Consider the following 18538-nt stretch of genomic DNA (forward strand, 5'->3'; position numbering starts at 1 on the left):
ATTGAAGGGGAGCTAGATTGTCCAGTGAATAGAATACTCACCCTGAACTGGTTAGAGAGCTTACTTTCCTAATCATGTTCTCTAATATCTTTTCCTTTCATTTTATACAAATATCATGATGATAGGCGAAGCAAAGTTATATAGGGTCAGAGTTGAGTGGTGCCTTGTGGGACTAGTGAGAGTTGACAACATGGAGTGAATATGGTGAATTTGGGCAGAGTGGGAGCTGGCAGCTGATCTGAGTCTGGGTGAGTTTTGTTTGCATATAGTATGGTTTCTAAAGTTATTACACATCTCCACTGGTTGAAGCAGCTTAGGTGGTATATGCCTTTTAGTTCCTTTGAATTCAGTTCAAAACTGACTAGTTCCAAATTCTTTCTTTTCTCACAAATTATGTGGAGTACACCTTAGCTGTAGTAATCTCTCTGGTTGATGCCTTGATTCCAGCAAATGTGATGAAGCATAAAATGAAGCACAAAATTATATTTTTTGTTACCTTTGGATGCATGACAAAAATTTGCCACCTTTATTTGTTTCTTTAAGAAAAATTTGAGTAATCCTTCCACTTAGCTGCACCTTCCATTTTCTTGTTTCATTCATATTGAGAATGTCAAGATTGACAAAATTCAGTTGTTCCAGGAAGGTGCTTGCTTATTTGGCCAAGGATATTTCAACTTTACAAGGATACCAACATCTAAGTTATTATCTAGAGGCAGTCTAAAAGCTGTTTAATTCTTAGCACTCTCAGCTCTCTTTTTTACATTCTGCTGCCATCTCTGAAGAAGCAGAAGGGGGCTGCAGAGTATTGAGGACAACTTTGTATTTGTCTATATATCATGGATTGCTGTGGCCTGCTGGTTATGAGCCTTTTCATGCCTAACTAGTCCTTGTCCTTGGAAAGCAAACACTGGGTTATCTTGCTAGGGCTGTACTTGAAGCCTCTCATGCATAGTAGTACCTGCCAGAGATTGTACTTTTCCTGACAGAATTTCTCAAAATCAAGGGTGATCTTCATGCTGCCTTGGAGCACTGGAGTGAGATCTTGTGGAGGACTGCTTTTTTAAGTCTATACAAATAATGTGTTGTATGTCTTTTCACACTCTACAAATTCAAACAATATCTTACACATGGTAAAGGTTCAATGCTAGCAGTTGAGACAGGGAATGGTATTGCATATCTGTAGTCTTACTACTAGGAAAATGAGGTCTATAGATTGGTAGCGCTCTAGAATTTTGAGCTAAAGTTGATTATGTGTCCCAATTAGGTCCAGCATTAATATGGTGAATCTGGGAGTGGAGGACCATTGGAGTGAATTGGCCTAGGTCAAGAAATAGTAAGCTCATAAACTTATTAATTCTTCATTTGTAAAGTCAGAAAAGGAAATAGCAAACCACTCCAGTATCTTTGCTAAGAAAACTCCAAATGGGATACTGAAGAATTAGATATGAATAAAATGACTGAACAACAAGAAGTCAGAAAATGGAGTTGAGTCAAATTTCTGTATCAGTCATTAATGGGATCAAGTTGTGACTGATTTCCAATCTAGACAAAATAGGAAGACAGACAAAAAAACAAAAATATGAACAGCTGAATAAATTAATACATAGAATGTTCTCCAGAAGACTCAAGCCTATGTCTCCAGAAAAAAACACTGGACATAGCAAGCATTAAACAAAAGAATTAAAATTGTTAATGGATATAGGATCAATTTTAGACCAAACACGGGGGCAGCTAGGTGATTCAGTGGATAGAGCACCAGCCTTGAATTCAGGAAGACCCGAGTTCAAATCTGATCTCAGACACTTAACACTTCCTAGCTGTGTGACCCTGAGCAAGTCACTTAACCCCAGCCTCGGGGGGAAAAAAAATTTTAGATCATACTCTGTAACAGATGGTATCTTCATCATAACAGGATTGACTGAAAAGTGTAAAGAAGACTAGAACAACCAGGTATATTTATTGTTTACTGATTACAAAGAAATATTTGAATCCCTGGAATAAAACACAGTTTTAAAATTTTCTAGGTATCTCCATTGCATATTTTTAACCTTATGGTTCTTTGATGCTTGCAACCACAAAAATAACTTTGTATAAGGATTCTGTATAATTACCGATATCAAGAGAAAAAAATAGAAAAAACAAAACTTCCTTGTCAGGGTAAAAATGGAAGAGAGGTTCCTTATAAATGATGTGGTACTCCTGCTATTTCTGGTTTATCCAATAATATTTTGTGGATTTTATCAAGATTCAAAGATTAAGCCATCATCCTCAGTGATTGCCTATGTTCTATGAGGGCATATAATAGATAAATAAATGAATAGTTAGGATCATTTGAAGACAAAGGATAGAACACTAATAATTGAGGATGGGAGATAAACACTATAGATGGATTATAGTTTAGTCTTAGAATTGAACATGAGGAAAAGAGAGGGCTGTTTTATAAGAGAAGTCATGTAGTCCTTCCAGCCATCACAAACTGCTTCCTATCAGAGCATTCTAACTTTTTAGCATTAATATGCTGCTCATGATATTACAGAGTTGTGAAGTCTAGAGCATCAAAATCTCAAAAAATCCCAAATTATGAGTTGCACAGAAAGATAGCAAGGAGATAGTGAATATAAGATGCTCTAATCCTTTGCTGTGACTTAAAGGGAGATCCAGAAAATAATTAGATGAGCCTGAAATGTAAAGTAATAGGACTTTTATTTGGTGAGTTTTAGGGAGAGTTGTATAGTTTAGTGATGCTCATAGTTAGTAGCAAAGAAGGAAAGACGAAGTAACGGACACGCCACATTTTCTAAATTGGGACAGTAGTTGAAAGGAGCCATATTGAATCAAGAGCCATTTTGTGTTATTATATATTTAATTGATTGCCATGGTCAGATAGTTTTACTTTGTGACCTACCTTTAGGTGATGAGTAATTCCATTTTTAAATAAAGACCAATCTTCAGGCAGCAAATTCAGTCTTTGATTGGTCCTGTACTTGAATCTATTCCAATGTGGTAAAATCTGCCACAGGTTACGTTTCCCTTAGTAATAGCTATAAAGAATCTAGGATCCCTGCACTGAGGCATTAACCTAGAACTTTGAGTGAGCAGGGAGATTATAAAATAGCAATAACAGCTGACATTTTAACAGCACTTTTCTCACTATAACTCTTTGAGGTAGGTTACAAGTATTATTATTCCCTTTTTAGAGATCTGCAAACTGAGTCTCCATCAGCTAGAGTGCCTTGCCTATCTGTGATCTTACAGCTTAGTGTTAGAGCCAGATTTTGAACAGAACTCTCAGAGCTCCAAATTAGTCCCTGAACAAACTTCCATGGTAGCTGTCTGAAGAATGACCATGGGCATTCCTATTTACAAAAAAAAAAAAAAAAAAATCCTGTTTCTTAAAGTATTGACATTCTTCCCACTTCTTTGTATATTTATAACTGTCATAGATGCAAAAAGGCAGTGGAGAAAATAGTTAGGTTATATGAATCTTTTATTTGGATTAAGAAAGAGGAGGACTATTCTAAAAATAGCTGCCAGGGGAAATTCCTTTCCCACTGTTCTAGAGGAAAGCCCAATCTAATTGAAGGCAAAAAAAAAAAAAAAAAAGACTTTTTTTTTTTTTTTTTTTTTTTTTTTTGGCCAAATCTTTCATTTTATTTTTAATGTTTATCATCTTTTGTTTTTTATATTACCAGCATTTTCCAGTACAGGCCTCTAGGCCTCTGCTATACTCCTCCCGGAAAGCCAATTTTTTTTTTTTTTTTTAATCTCTTTGGATATTATAATTTTGGCCTAGTTTAGCTTCACTTTGTTTTGTTATTCTTTCGTTCTATTGTATCTTCCTTAGCTATTTTTTCTTCACTTTTAAGTTCATTCTTCCCAGGTTTCTCCCTCTATTCATCATATTTATTGTATCTGACAGTACAACAATGTTCCATTTTACATTCATCTCTATTTTGTTTCCAATTCTTTGCTATTAAAAAACATTTTATAAATGTCTTTGTGTATATGGGACTTCTATCATTGACAATGTTGGGGTGTATTTTCTGAGTAATGGAATATCTAGGTCAAGATATATGAACAGTTTAGTTAATTTTTTCACATAATTCCAAATTGCTTTCCAGAATTGTTGTACTATTTCAGAGCTTTACTAACAGTGTGTTACTATGATTAACCCTTTCAAGTATTTCTCTCTTTTGCTATCTTTGGAAATTTGATGAGTGTGAGGTAGAACTTTAAAATTGTTTTGATTTGCTTTTCATTTTATTATTAGTGATTTTGAGGCATTGATTAAATATAAAATCCTCTGTTTTGACTTTTAAGTAGCCTATCACAACCCAACCCTCTTTTTTACTACTTTTCCAGTCCTCTTGCATTTTACTCCCCCTCTATATGTTTTATGATCCTGTCCAGTTTTCATTAACATGTTATGTCATGGCCTACTACATAAAATATAAACTCTTAATCCTAGCATTCAAGGCCTTTCACTATCTGTTTACCCATTCTTCCCAGCACAGATTCTTATACACACCCCTCTTTTTTTAAGTTAATGAATCTATAATTTAAAAATATTAGGAATTTCCAGTGAAAAATTTATTCTCATTTTATATATTGGAAGCACAGCGTTTTATGGAGTTGCCAGGAACACAGTGTTTAAATGACTTGTCCTGAGGTTAAAATTCTTTTTTCTGGTGGTCTGCTCTTTCTATTACAGAGTGGTAAATAACAGTGGTATCAAACTCAACTGGAGCTGCTAATTCATATTTGTGGACTCCTGTGGGGCTGCATATTGACTAGTTTTAAAATATAATATTATCTATTCTCTTTCAGCATGGATTGATGATGGTCTGTTGAAAACACTAAGAAAGTGTCAAGATTTGGTTGCCCAGAGAAGTTCATCAGTATAGTATTTATTAACTTCATGATGGCCTGCTTGCTTGGATTCTGGACAGTAGACAGTGCTCTTGAGCTTTCCCAGTCACCAGTGGAATGAAACAAAGATGTGTGTTTGCTCTCATGGTTTTTAGCATGATGTTTTCAGCCATGTTGTCAAACCCCTTCATTGAGGACATGGAATCAAAGTCAGCTAGCTACTGCACTGATGGTAAATGCTTTAATTTGAAAAGGCTACGAGCCAAAACTAAAGTGGAGGGAGTGTTGGTACATGATTTTTTTGTTTGCAGATGATTGTGCATTCAGTGCAGCCTCTGAAGTTGAAATGCAACAAAGAATGATTTGATTTTCTGTTGCTTTTGCTAATTTTTACCTAACAAGTAACTAAGAAAACATAGGTACTCCATCAGCCAGCACCACACCATCCACATGTGAAGCCGTTATAGCAACTGGTAAAGTTTTGAACTCTGTGGATAAGTTTACTTATCTTGGCAGTATTCTTTCCAGGGATGTCCACATTGATAATGATATCAACACACACATTGCTAGAGTTAGCTCAGTGTTTGAGAGGCTCCAAAAGAGAGTGTGGGAGAAGAGAAATATTCGACTGACTACCAAACTGAAGGTCTACAAAAGCCATTAATTGCTTGTGAAATCTGGATAGTTATCAGTGCCATGCCAGGAAATGGAATCACTTCCATTTGAATTGTCTTAGAAAGATTCTGAAACTCACTCTTGCAATATAAGATGCAAGAAACTGAGGTTACTTTCTTAAACTAAATTCCCAGCCATTCCAACTTTATTTTGTTGGGTTGGCCACATTGTTTGAATGCCAAATGTACACTTTTATAAAGAACTCCAGCAGAGCAAGTGCTCACATGGTGGTCAGGAAAAGTGATACAAGGACACTCTCAAGGTTTCTCTTAACAACTTTAGAATTGATTGTATGACATAGGAGACACTGGCACAGGGCCACCTAGCATGCCGTGCCCTCGTGGTGTGTTCTGTGAGCAATGCAGAATTTAATTAGCTTAGAAGTGATATGAGATGCTCAAAATTAAATGATGCTTTAATTGAAGCAAAAAATAATAATAATGCTTCATCCCAAGATTTCATAGAGACTATTTGTGTCTGACCTATGGCAGAGTATTCTGGGCTTGTTTTGATGTGATCAGCCATATTGGTCACACTGTAAATTGATATATAGTGATATCATTTTGGTCCTCTTCAAGAATGAAGGACAACCACCAATATAATGAAAAGCTAAGTAAAGAAGGAACTCCCAACATTTCTTTCTCCTCTACTCCATAATTATGAATTGGGGATTTGAAATATCAAAGATCAGTATTCACCACAGTGCTAGATATGATATATTATGTGTTCATTTTTCTTAAGGCAGCTTCATTTATGCCATGAGTATGCAGGGAAATTTTGTTATATCGAACTGAGAGGTTGCCCAAATTCTTTGATCATAAGTAGAATTTGGTGGAATTTCAATGTCTTTTTTTTTTTTTCCCCTGAGGCTGGGGTTAAGTGATTTGCCAAGGGTCACACAGCTAGGAAGTGTTGTGTCTGAGACCACATTTGAACTTGGGTCCTCCTGAAATCAAGGTTGGTGCTCTATCCACTGTGCCACCTAGCTGCCCCTGAATTTGCTTGCTTAAATTTTGTTGTTATATATATTTTTGCCAAATTATGTCAAAACTATAGCATTAATTTTTATATAAGATTTTGAGTTCTAAATTTTTCTCCCCTCCCCCCCTTTTTAAAATGATGGGCCATTTGATATAGGTTTTATATATGTTATGTAACACGTTTCCGTATTAGTCACAGTTATGAAAGAAGACATGATCAAAAAGAAAAAGAAAAAGGTATGCTTTGATCTGCATTTGGAGTCCATCAGTTCTTTATTTCATGAGTCATTGATACATGTCTTGGATCCTGTAGCGGAGAAGAACTAAATCATTAGTAGTTGATCATCGTACAGCGTTGCTGATATTGTGTATAATGTATTCCTGGTTCTGTTCATTTTACTTTGTATCAGTTTGTTACAATGCCTTTCAGATTTTTCTGAAATCTGCCTGTTCATCATTTTTTAATGTACAGTAGTATTTCCTTACATTCATATGCCACAGCTTGTTCACTCATTCCCCAACTGATGAGCACCTTGATGTTAAATATTTTGTCACAAAATATTTTTAAAAGGGCTGCTATAAATATTTTTGCACATGATAAGTCTTTCCCCCTTTTTTATAATCTCTTTGGGATTTGGATATAGTAGTGGTATTGCTGGATTTTTAAAAGGTATGCACAGTTTGGTTGCCCTTTGCCCATTGCTTAAGTTTTAGAAATTTAATCAAGATATCAAAAACCATATAATCCAATCCTCTTGTTTTACAAATTAAGAAATCAAGTCCAGGAAAGAGATAAGAATGGCTTGCCCAAAATATACTGTTAGAAAGGATTTTTCTCTCTTAGGTTTAAAGAGACAGACGAATGAGGAAATGAGAAGGGACAGAGGGAGGGAGAAAGAGAGCACATTCATCTTAGGCAAAATATCCATATTATGTATCTTTGGAAATGTTAGTCCTTCCCTCTCTCTGCATGTGTACTCTGTTTAATTTCTTATTTCTTTCCCATCTGTACCATCATTGGGGGCCCTCCTCCTCCTAAAAGTATTTCCTCTGGAACTTTGAATGTGAGAAGTAGATGTCATTCTCTTGGATTTGGTCTTTGGACTGGCACTCAGCCATTTCCTTATGAAGCCAATAGACCAACCAGTTCCAGGAAAGGGCAGTTCAGTCTAAGGCCATCGAGCTGTTTTCAGCACTTGGTCTGTAACATTTTGAAAACTAGAAAAAGTAATTTGGCTTCCATGTTACTTTTTCAGGCTGCTGCTCATCAAATACTTTCTCAGGGCTATGTGAGTGGCCTTTATGTAAAAAGTGTATTCTTCCCTAACATTTAAATAGCAAGTCTTGAAATAAATACCTTTTAGGAATATTGGCTTATCTCCCTATAAACTTTTTCAAGAAAAGGCTGATTAAATCACCTATTAAGAATGTTCTAAAGGGGAAGATGGACCACATGACTTCTAAGGTTCTGTTTCCAGCCCTTAAATTTTATTTATTTATTTATTTGTTGTTATTTTTGGCTAATGTTTGTCTCATTTTTCTTATCTGTGAGATACTTGAGTTGAATCTTTGAAACATCTCCAACTTTTTCTTAAGTTCTCTGGAACTTAAGAAAGTAATTGTGTGCATCTGGAGCTGAGGAGGAGGGAAGTAGACTTAGGGAGAAGGAATTGTCCTTCAAGGTCTACCAATAGATATCAGCCTTTTTTTTTTTTTTTTTTTTTTTTTTTTTTCTTTTTTTTTTCTGAGGCAATTGGGATCACACAGCTAGAAAGTATTTGATTTGAACTCAGGTCTTCCTGACTTCCAGGCTGGTGCCCTATCCACTGCGCCACCTAGCTGCCCCTTAGATATCAGTCTTTTGAAGAGTCCTGAATTAGTTTATCTAGCTCCAAAATTTTGTAATTTATTATCCACAGTATTTGTTTCATATCTCCTATCAAGAGGATAGTTATTAGTATAGAAGTATATAGAAGTATAGTATTAGGAAATAATTTAATAGAGGAAAGACACTAGATTCAAGAGGAGTTGGGGAAAGCTTTCTGTATGATTTTAGTTGGGACTTAAAGAAAGCAAAAAAGGACAAGAGTATGTATTAGGGTATATAGTGTAAGAAGTTTGGGAAAATAAGAGGGAGCTAGGTTTTGAAGGACTTTGAATGCCGAACAGTACTTTGTATTTGACCTTGGAATTTATTGGGTTGGATATTCACAGGATTGGATCTTTCATTGAGAAAAATCACTTCTGTGGCTAAATGGAGGATGGGTTGGAGTGAGGAGAGACTTGAGACAGGCAGAGTCCCACAGCAGCTATTTCAATAATCCAGGCATTAGGTGATGTGGGCCTGCATAAGGGTGACTGTGTCAGAAGAGAGGAGAGAGCATATCTTTCTAAGAAATGTTGCAGAGATGAACTTGACAGTTCTTGGCTACAGATTGGATATAGAGGGTGAAAGACAGTGAGAAGTTCAAGATAACTTTTTAAGTTGTGAGCCTGAGGGACTGGAAGAAAGGTATTGCCCTATACAATAATAGAGAAGTAGGAATTGGGAAAGCTTTAGGGAGAAAGATAATGTTTGTTTTAGACACTGGGTTTACAATATCTACTGAACATTTAGTTCAGGATGTCTGAAAGGCAGGTGGACATGTGAAATTGGGGCAGGATAGGCAGATTTGAGAATCATGATATCACCAAGTAAACTGTAGTATACAGAGAGAAGAGAAGAAGACCCAGGACAGAACCCTAAGGGAAACCTAAGGTTAGAGGGTGGAAACTGGAGGAGGATCCAATAAAAGAGACACAGGATTAGTTAGGTAGATGGAGAACTAGGAGAGTGTTGTCCCAAAAAAACTTGCATATGTGTATTTGAAATAAGAGGCATGTTGATAAATTGTTTATATGTTGGAGATAGAAAAGCAGCAAAGAACATGTAATTGTAATGGAATATTACTAAACTCTTGAGACATACCAACTATGAAGAATTTAAAGAAACTTGGAGAGACCTGTGTGAACTTGATACAAAGTGGAGACAACCTATATTTGAAAGAAAAAAAAGAAATCAAAACCGAACCCTTAATAAATTATGAGCTTGCTTCTTCCTGAAGAATAGTTTGGAGAATTTACATTACTTTTTTTTCTTTGCTGACGAGGGAATTATGGATTTAGAGCATTACATATAATGTTGAAATCAATTGATTTGCAGGTCAGTTTTACAGAACTTTTTTTTTTTCCCCCATTAAGTAGTGACTGGATGAGAAGAGGGGAAAAATATATTGGGAAATAAAGAAGTATAAAAATGAATGACAAGTTTTTTAAAATAATTGAAAGGCATGAAGTGAATGAGAAAAATGGCAGCACCACTGAGGGATAAATAGGTGAAAGAATTGAGGGAACAATTTAAAGGATTATTTAAGGTTAAAGATGTTTGAACTAAAATAAATAATAGTTTAGGAGTAAAAGGAGGAGAGGCAGCTAGTCAGATTGTAAAGTGGAGAAAGTACTTACTATCCCTGGAGTCAGGAGGGCTTGAGCCCAAATCTAAACTCCATTAGTTGTAACCCCAATTGGTTCCACTAAAGAAAAAAATATATTTTCAAGTAGAAAAACCAGAGGATTAAAAATTTGGGATTCCCCGGGTTTGATTAATCTATTTTCTTGATTAGCTATCCTGCTGTAGATTTTACCCTACTAGCAATTTCTGCACCTGGGGTGAAACTACAGGAGGTGGTATTTAGTAAGTTTCAAAGGTTTCTAAACTGCTAAAGGATAGGGAAGGGTCCTTTGGTTTCACAAAATACCACAAGAGAAAAGTTCCCAACATTCAGGCCAGGTACTCTCAGAAGAAATGCATCCTAACAATAGGTCCTGAACAGGCATACATGAAAGGGATCGGCACTTGTATGTATAATCTTCTTTTACAATTCTACTGTGAAGAAATGTGAGATGTTCAGAGTTAGAGAAGCCACCCCAAATGTTCATAAGGACTATTTGTGTCCAACCCCTGGCCGAGTATTCCGGGCTTGTGTTGGTCTGATCAGCCAGTTGAACATACTGTAACTCGACTCAACATAGCTATGTCATTTTGGTCTTCTTTGAGAACAAAGGACAAAAACCAATAAGCATGTAAGATAGGGAAAATTTTTTTTTTTTTTTTAAGTTCAGGAAAAAAAAAAATTAAAAGAAAGAAAGAAAAGGTCCTCCAGAGTTTCCTGGTTTATATGACCTTCCATCTCTATTGAGAAAATGGAGGAAGCAAATGATGATACTCTATAAATACCTCTGCCCACATCTTTAAGATCTATTTCCTCAAAAAAAAAAAATTGAAGCTTATTTAACTTAATTAAGTGTATTGTAGACCCTTAGATGGAGAGATAATACAGATCAGTGATTTTATTGTACAATTAACCAACTGGATTTATAATAGTTAGTGAACTTTCAAGTTTAAGTTTAGGGAAAAGTCAGTTCAGATTGGCATGATTAATGAAAAAACTAATGGTATGTAGCCTAATAAATGCACAGGTTATCTTAAAATAGTTTCTGTTTTGGTATGTTTGTGCAGCTGTATAGCAACCAGCAGGGGGTGGGAGTGCGATACATATGAACAGGAAAGAAAAACCAAAGTTTTATTCCTGTCTCCTTTCTCTTTGCCAGTTCTTTTATCCCCATCTGCCCCAGCCCCAGAATCTTGTAGAATTCTAGAGTGCCCAGAATGAGAATGGCTAAAAAAACTTGGTAAACCACTGTGTCCTCATGAACTTGGCAGGGAACTAGCTTAGTGAGCTAAGCATGATATTGGAAACAGCTGGCCTCCCTGGAGTCACAGACTTCTTTCCTGCTAGCTTACAAATTCATCTAAGGAGAGTACCATGCTCTTACTAGGGCGGGTGTCTCTTGAGCTTGACCTTTTAAAAATGTTTCTTTACTTGTTGTTGACTTTGAATGCAAATCTCATAAGGCGCTAACCTTGGGAAAAGGTTTTTCTTTCATAAAGAATTGCTTTAGGTGTCATTTTTCCCTCCCCCCCATAGTTATTATTCTTGACTCACAAATAAATTAGATATCAGGGATAACACATTGTTCAAGATCTGGATGGAGAAAATTATGGAAATATTCTGAGTGTTTTGTAGTTGGTTGCTTTGCTTTTGTAACCTAAACTTCTGGCCTTTTCTAATAGATTAGGCAATATGGCTTTCATTTAGCTGGATCTATATATTAATTTGTTCAGCTATTAATAATCTTTTACCACATATAAAACATTGTTTGGCACATTATAGGGTATGAAATGTGACATTTGAAAAGTTGAAGAGACATAGTTGTTGGACAATCATTTTATTAATCATACTAACATTTTATTAATAAAAAGCATAATGATCATTTGTCTCTTGAACCAAAGATAATCATGGTGGTAGGCTCACAATTTATGTGTCTTTGAAAAAATGGTTGTTTCTGAGGATCGAAATCAATTCTAATTGGTTAGCTATTAATGAGAAGAATTAATATTACACTGGGAATTAAAATCATTCTAATGGATGGGGGGGTAGTGTAACTTTATTTCATTTCTAAATTGCCCAGTCTTAGACAATTTATCAAAGAATGTATTCCCATCCAAACTTGAGTAGAATACAATGGGCAGGAATTTATCTAGAGAAAATGGTCTAGGTGGTGTACATTTTTGGCCGAGTTTAATAATAGCCCTCGAAGATGGGGACTTTGAACAAAGAAATGGGATAAGAAAAAATTTTGGATATGCCCCCAAATTGTTAATATTAATTTCTCTCAGAAATATGTGTGCAATAATAATTTATATATAGGTCTAAAAGCAGTTCTCCATAATGCCTCCAGTGCTTCACAGCAGCATGGAGATTACCCTAGATTTTCAGAAATTCTGCCAGAAAAATGACAATCTCTGGCAGGTTCTATTACATAGGAGAGGCATCAAGCATAGCCCCAGTAAGACCACACAGTCTTTGCTTTTCAAGGACCATAGGTATGAAGAGGTTTATCACCAGCAGCTGACCACAAAGTGCCTTCAATTTTCTGCAGGGGCCTTCTGCTTTCTTCAGAGGTGTCAGCAGAGGATGCTAAGAATTACAGTTTTTAGACTGTCTCTAGACAGTATCTTAGCTGTTGGTACTCTTGGAAAGTTGTAAAATCCTTGGCCATTGACAAATGAACGAGCATAATTGTAGCTTATAGCCATGCCCTTTGCAGAGGATGACTAGGTAAAGAAATTTGATGAAGAACTCAGGACTTCAAATTAAAGTGACATATACTTTGATAACCCACTGACTTCATTATAGAAGTAGGAGGAAATTAAGGTCAGTGAAAAAATATGTTGGAAACTCTGGTTCAGAATAGACATGAGAGAGGCCAAGGACTTACAGAGCCTACACAGAATTCTTCTAACTATGCAACCTCAGTGTTTTCTTTGGAAAAAGAAGAAAGAAAAAGAAAAGAACTTGAAGGTATTGACTTTAAGGAACATTTAAGTAATATCACAAAAATAAAATTAATTAGAATTTAGTAAATAAGAAATGTTTCATTACTGATGTGGGAATCATTCTCCTATCAGCTGCTCTAACAAGTTGGAGGCCTGGCTGTATACCAAGAAAAAAATTAATACAAAGCTAGAAGAAAGACTAAAAATAAAAGAAAAATAAAGTTTGCAATTAAAATTCTTCCAACCCTTTTAATCAATTATTGGCTCAAAAAATCGGGAATGGACAAAAGGAAATTGGTAACAATTATGACACTTTCATGCAGAAGTTTACTTAATGGTCTCCCAATATAGTCATTAATTTACAAGAGCTTGAAATTAAATGGGATAAACTTAGTGAAGATCTCTCACAAGAATGTGCAATCTATGCCCTAATTGTTAATCTCTGGGTAGATTTTGAGTTAGAATGTAAGCCTGGACTCCCCCAGCTGATAGGAGAAAAGGTCAGAAGTGGATCAGGGCTTCCATTTTAGGGTCTCTATAATCCTATGTTTGCAGCTTGTACTTTGCACTTCTTTAGTGATAACATCTGTTATTAAAGATCCTATAAATCCTTTTTGCTTTTTACCTTGAGGGTCTCTGATTTTATTTTTGGTAAAAGTTAGTGTCCCACACAAAATTTAAACTTAGCAAACTCTTCTTAAGCAGAAAAATATGTTAGCATTTACGGTGCAGAATCATTTATAATCTTACTGAGAAGGATATTGAAAGATTGAGTAGTGTTACCTAACAAACCAGCATGAAGGAATGGAAAGGGAAAAAAAACAGTTTAAAACTTAGAAAGAGACTCAATTAAATAAAGTCAACTCCGGGGCATTTGTGGATGAAATGAGAGGGAAGACAATAAATGGACAATTGATGAAAAAGATCTTTAAGGATTTATATAACAAAGTCTTTTGACTAGTTAAGGCCCTGGAACCATCATCTTTGGTCTCTAATGTTACAGTTGTTGATGTGAAATAGAAATGCTGCTTACACAACAAAAATAAGAAAAGCATCTGGATTTAAGTATACACAGAGAGGGTCCATGCTGGAGGCATCAATTTTGAGGGCATTGAAGACTAAAGAATGTCTGAAGAAGAGGAAGATGCTTCAAAAGCAAAGAAAAATCTTGGACCTTAGTTTATAATAATTTTTAAAAAGGCAACAGGAGGGGAAAAAATCAATAATTGCAGATCCATATTCCCATTTCCCCATATGTATAAAATTATGAATATAATACACACATCCTTTGAGGCTGTTGTTAATGAGGGTAGTAGCAGAGAATAGCCAGGCTTTTACTAATATTACATAGTAGACAACATCTCTTATATTTAAATTGATCAAAAAAGTATAGAAACTACAGGATCCCACTGAGCTTATTACTTCTTTATTATTCTTTTGAATTGATTTGACAGAATAAAACCACCTTAATTTTTTTTATGACAAATTATCACCCATGAACATGTCAAAATTATGTCAAACTTCTTGAAAGATATAAAGACAGACATAACATTGTTTTGGGCTCTGATCAATATGAAGCAAAGCATAAAATAGATATGTGCCTTCCAAAGGTGATTACCATTGTCATGGAAGAGGTGCAACATAGAATCCAAATTGAAGAGGAATTCCTTATGGTTCAGAAGAATTTCTTTAAAAGTTCCTGTTTGTGGGACATTGATACATTGTTGGTGGAATTGTGAATACATCTAGCCATTCTGGAGAGCAATTTGGAACTATGCTCAAAAAGTTATTAAACTGCACATATCCTTTGATCCAGTAGATCTACTGGGTTTATATCTCAAAGAGATTTTAAAGAAGGGAAAGGGACCTATATTTGCAAGAATGTTTGTGGCAGCCCTCTTTGTAGTGGCCAGAAACTGGAAATTGAGTGGATGCTCATTAATTGGAAAATGGCTGAATAAATTATGGTATATGAATATTATGGAATATTATTGTTCTGTAAGAAATGACCAGCAGGATGATTTCAGAAAGGCCTGGAGGGACTTACATGAACTGTTGCTGAGTGAAATGAGTGGGACAAGGAGATCATTATATACTTAACAACAATACTATATGATGATCAATTCTGATGGAAGTGGCTCTCTTCAACACTGAGAGGAACCAAGTCAGTTCCAATAGAGCAGTAATGAATCGAACCAGCTACCTCAGCGAAAGAACTCTGGGAAATGACTATGAACCACTACATAGAATTCCCAATCCTTCTAATTTTGTCCACTTGCATTTTTTTATTTCCTTCACAGGCTAATTGTACACTATTTTTTTTTAAATTTTATAATTATAAAATTTTTTTTGACAGTACATATGCATTAGTAATTATTTTTTATAACATTATCCCTTGTATTCATTTTTCCAAATGTTCCTCTCCCTCCTCCTACTCCCTCCCCTAGATGACAGGCAATCATACATATTACATGTGTTACAGTATAACCTAGATAGAATATATGTCTGTAAATCCAATTTTCTTGTTGCACGTTAAGAATTGGATTCCAAAGGTATAAGTAACCTGGGTAGAAAGACAGTAGTGCTAACAGTTTACATTCAATTCCCAGTGTTCCTTCTCTGAGTGTAGTTGTTTCTGTTCATCATTGATCAACTGGAAGTGAGTTGGATCTTCTTTATGTTGAAGATATCCACTTCCATCAGAATATATCTTCATACAGTGTTGTTGTTGAAGTGTATAGTGATCTTCTGGTTCTGCTCATTTCACTCAGCATCAGTTCATATAAGTCTCTCCAAGCCTCTCTGTATTCCTCCTGTTGGTCATTTCTTACAGAGCAATAATATTCCATAACATTCATATACAATAATTTACCCAACCATTCTCCAATTGATGGACATCCTATCATTTTCCAGTTTCTAGCCATTATGAAAAGAGCTGCCACAAACATTCTGGCACATACAGGTCCCTTTCTCTTCTTTAGTATTTCTTTGGGATATAAGCCCAGTAGTAGCACTGCTGGATCAAAGGATATGGAGTTTGATAACTTTTTGGGCATAGTTCCAAATTGCCGGATTCTTTCACAACTCCACCAACAATGCATTAGTGTCCCAGTTTTCCCACATCCCCTCCAACATTCATCATTATTTGTTCCTGTCATGTTAGCCAATCTTACAGGTTTGTAGTGGTATCTCAGAGGTGTCTTAATTTGCATTTCTCTGATCAGTAGTGATTTGGAACACTCATATGAGTAGATATAGTTTCAATTTCATCATCTGAGAATTGTCTATTCATATCCTTTGACCATTTATCAATTGGAGAATGGTTTGATTTCTTATAAATTAGGGTCAGTTCTCTGTATATTTTGGAAATGAGGCTTTATCAGAACCTTTAACTGTAAAAATATTTTCCCAATTTGTTACTTCCTTCTAATCTTGTTTGCATTAGTATTGTTTGTACAGAAACTTTTTAGTTTGATGTAATCAAAATCTTCTATTTTGTGATCAATAATGATCTCTAGTTCTCCTCTGGTCACAAATTCCTTCTCCTCCACAGGTCTGAGAGGTAGACTATCTTTTGTTCCTCTAATTTATTTATGATCTCATTCTTTATACCTAAATCATGGACCCATTTTGATCTTATCTTCGTATATGGTGTTAAGTGTGGATCCATATCTAATTTCTGCCATACTAATTTCCAGTTTTCCCAACAGTTTTTTTCAAATAATGAATTTTTATCCCAAATGTTGGTATCTTTGGGTTTGTCAAACACTAGATTGCTATAGTTGTTGTCAAAGTCCGGTTCTTTTTGTACAGCAAAATAACTGTTTGGTCATGTATACATATATTGTATTTAATTTATACTTTAACATATTTCATATGTATTGGTCAACTTGTCATCTGGGGGAAGGGGTAGGGGGAAAGAGGGGAAAAGTTGGAACAAAAGGCTTTCCAATTGTCAATGCTGAAAAATTACCCATGCATATATCTTGTTAATAAAAAGCTATAATAATACATATATATATATTAAAAAAAAAAAAAAAGAAAAGAAAAAAGAAAGTTCCTGTTTGTATACAACATTTTTCCAATTCTAACATGTCCTAGAACATTACAAGGCCTAAATGATATTTAAAAAAAAAAAAAAAAAACTAGACTTATGATTTCATTAGCATAAGGAACTGAGGAAATTGTAATTTCTTTGTATTTATGAAGATCAATAACAATTCTTTGAAAGTTTCTTATGTCTATGTAGAATGAAGAATGCTAGACTATGGTATTTGGTTGAGTAAAAGACAATAACCTTTGTAGCTCTATCAGTTTATATCCTTGAACAGATACAGAAAATAGTGAATAGTGACACAATTGAAAAGGAAGACCTGAAAGGAACCTTTGTCATTCAACAGATAGAGAAGTAAAGTGATTTCCTTGAGATCACACAACTACTGGTGAAGCTACAGCTAAAACTCTGGTCTCTAGATTGCCTGTACAAAAAACACCTTTTCCCCCCAGTAGTTTCAGATTTTTTCTTCTAGACACATTTATTTAAGAAATCAATTTGGAAGAATAAATGGGATATATTCTAATACTCAGAAGACCATAGCACATTACAAAGTTTTGGTAGGATGGGTAAAATGGGTTATCACAGCAACTTTTCCTCTTTTTAATAAATTTCAGTTACTAATTTTACTTTCTACCAATTGGCAAAGCCTGTGATACATAGCTGAACTCTTCAAATGAAATGATTTCCAGAAGAAGGCAAACAAACCGCATTTGAGTTGTTTTTTTGGCAGAAACTTTGCCTAATTGCATGCACACAGTCTAAATTTTATCTGCATATGCTAAGTTTAGAGTCTTAAAGGCCTGAATGAAATCTTATTTTTAAGTGGTGACAAAAATAACCCATTTTCTAAATCTAAATGATACTCTAGCATTGGGAAGCATTTATCATGGGAAGCAAAATGCAAGTTGCCATAGGCCTTAGCCCTGTCTATATGCAAAGGAATGACTCTTCATATTTGAAAATTAGGAGACTATATACACAAACTTTTGAATAAGTTCCTTAAGAGCAAGAGTTATATCTCTTGCCCATTATAGGATACAGTTTTGTGTTCGTACTTTCTTAAATATTTGTTGAATGAAGTAAAAATGTGGACAGGTTCCTTTGTTTCCTTTGGCACTTTGGCTTCATACCTAAATACGAAGAAATGTTAAACTTGTCAATAATACTTAATAGAAAAGAATTGTGTATGCATCTTCCCTTTCTTCTTTCTTGTCTTCCTATCATCTCTGTTTCCTATAGTCAGTCATGTTTTTCACTCTATCCCTAAAAATGACACTTTAAGTAAATAAGACCGTTAAAACAGTCTCTGTTGATTTCTGAAGTGAGATGATGTCATTTAATCTGTGAGGCTTCAAATAAGGAGAATGGCTTTGGAAGCATATTAAGCTTCTTTACTTCAGCTTCAGGTGGTCTTATGTTCAAATCTTAGCTTCAATTCTAATTGCTGTGTAATTGTAGGCAAAACTTCTCTGAGCCACAATTTCCTGTTTAAAAAAAATCTGTAAAATGGGGAATATT

The 18538-nt window shown here is 35.1% G+C and overlaps 1 protein-coding gene across 3 annotated transcripts in view; it reads left to right on the forward strand.

Annotated features, from left to right (window-relative positions):
• The window catches only part of CCM2 (CCM2 scaffold protein), a 121384-nt gene that overhangs the window by 37105 nt on the left and 65741 nt on the right, over positions 1–18538 (forward strand). The window contains exon 1 of one of the 3 annotated variants that reach the window (XM_074283540.1): positions 5083–5101. The exons of the other annotated variants lie outside the window; for them this stretch is intronic. Coding sequence (XP_074139641.1) covers positions 5099–5101 — 3 coding nt within the window. The 5' untranslated portion in view covers positions 5083–5098. Of the gene's footprint in view, positions 1–5082; positions 5102–18538 lie in introns of those variants that run through there. 3 annotated transcript variants of the gene reach the window in all.

This window comes from Sminthopsis crassicaudata, chromosome 1 (assembly GCF_048593235.1).
Source record: "Sminthopsis crassicaudata isolate SCR6 chromosome 1, ASM4859323v1, whole genome shotgun sequence".
NCBI classification, from domain to species: Eukaryota; Metazoa; Chordata; class Mammalia; order Dasyuromorphia; family Dasyuridae; genus Sminthopsis; species Sminthopsis crassicaudata.